Source organism: Brassica oleracea, chromosome C6, assembly GCF_000695525.1.
Source record: "Brassica oleracea var. oleracea cultivar TO1000 chromosome C6, BOL, whole genome shotgun sequence".
Classification (NCBI taxonomy): Eukaryota; Viridiplantae; Streptophyta; class Magnoliopsida; order Brassicales; family Brassicaceae; genus Brassica; species Brassica oleracea.
Genome location: NC_027753.1, coordinates 37,777,366 through 37,778,986, shown reverse-complemented (window position 1 = coordinate 37,778,986; position 1,621 = coordinate 37,777,366). Strand labels below are relative to the sequence as shown.

General features: G+C 39.2%; 1 protein-coding gene across 1 annotated transcript in view; it reads right to left on the bottom strand.

Annotated features, from left to right (window-relative positions):
- Positions 1–456: 456 nt before the first annotated feature.
- The window catches only part of LOC106301014 (V-type proton ATPase subunit B1), a 5,060-nt gene continuing 3,895 nt past the window's right edge, over positions 457–1,621 (bottom strand). The window contains exons 12-13 of the mRNA XM_013737317.1: positions 1,091–1,138; positions 457–1,010 (exon numbers count right to left, since the gene is read on the bottom strand). Of these exons, the coding sequence (XP_013592771.1) occupies positions 681–1,010; positions 1,091–1,138 (378 nt within the window). The 3' untranslated portion in view covers positions 457–680. The remainder of the gene's footprint in view (positions 1,011–1,090; positions 1,139–1,621) is intronic.

Sequence of the window (1,621 nt, the reverse complement as noted above, 5' to 3'; positions counted from 1 at the left end):
CGGTTACATTTTTTATCGGAATGTCGTCAAAAAGTCGTCGGAAAATTTCGACGACCTTTGTTTCGTCGGAATTCCGTCGGAAATGGCCGACGGAATTCCGACGACTTCAATTTTTTGGATTTCGTCGGAAATTGGTCGGTAATCTGTCACAAACGTCCGACGACATTGATGTCCGTCGGAACCTCCGTCGGAATTCGGCGTGTTTTTTTGTAGTGTTTTGTTGATCTTTAAGCATGGATTGTCCTGAAGTAGCTGCTAGGGGGCGCGAGACGCTCGTTGGTGCGTCTTGGCGATCAAGTCACTGCTTCAGGTGTATCATGGTGGCTAAACTCGTTGTCGTAGTTCACGGTTGCGGCTGTTTGTCCTTTGATTTGAGTTTGATCGTTAGTATGCATCTACGTTTTATATTCCACAAAATGGTTGTATACTATGTTTTCTAATAATTAATTTATTCAATTGTGCAAAAAACTTGCGCCGAAAATACATAAAAGCAAAAGTATACGACATCGTTATATAGTTTATTATTTTCAAGTTGAATAAATTACAGATCGAAAAAAGAAAAGATATAACACAAAACATCACACAACAAAACACCATCTATATCTCAAGAGTTTCAACTATGGATACGATAATTTCCTTAACTTGCCTGACAAGGAAACAAACACAAGCGGAGTTCAGCCTTAGGTCGTTGTTGTTGAGTCGCGGCTGTAGAATTGGTCAAGTGTCTTTGCAGGGATACGGTGAAGTAGCTCGCGCGGGAAGATACGTAGCAATGTCCAAGCCAAGTCCAGCGACTGGAAGATGTTTCGAGTGTCATAAGCTCCTTGCATCACAAACTTCCTCTCGAACTTATCCAAAAACTCTAGGTAAAGCAGATCCTCTGAAGAAAGTGCTTCCTCTCCAACAACAGCTTTCATGGCTTGCACATCTTTCCCGATAGCATAGTTTGCGTATAGCTGGTTCGACACATCCGAATGGTCTTTCCGAGTCATGCCCTCACCAATAGCACTCTTTAACACAACAATAAGTTAATAAGACCCAGAAAGACAAAATGTGATGAGAATGCATCAAAATGAAATTGATTTCTAACCTTCATTAGCCGAGAAAGAGATGGAAGCACATTGATGGGTGGATATATCTAAGAAACAGAGACACATTTGATTAAGAGCCCGGTACACAGTAAGATCGTGGCTTAAAGGTAGGGATGTTAACTACAGGCTTAGGGCTCAACCCTCTTTTGTTTATTATAAACCCAACCCTATATTAACCCAGCCCTATTTTAACCCTATTATAATCAAAGGGTTAGGGCTGGTACCAGGGTTAACTCATTTAATTGAAAAAAATATTTTATTTATTTTTGTTCTTAAATTTTAAAGATAAAACTAGAAAAATTAAGATATGATATGATTCTTTCCGCCAATTTGTTGAGCATCAAATCAAAAGTTTTCCTCCCAAAATCGCAAAATCGAGTTTTTGCTCCACAACTAAGAATAAAGTTTTTTCCGTCAAAAAACAAAAATTGTGTTTTTTCCGCCAAAACCTAATTTGAGTTTTTCCCCCAAAACCACAAAATCAAGTTTTCCCGTCGAAACCGCAAAATCGAGTTTTCCCGCAAAAACCG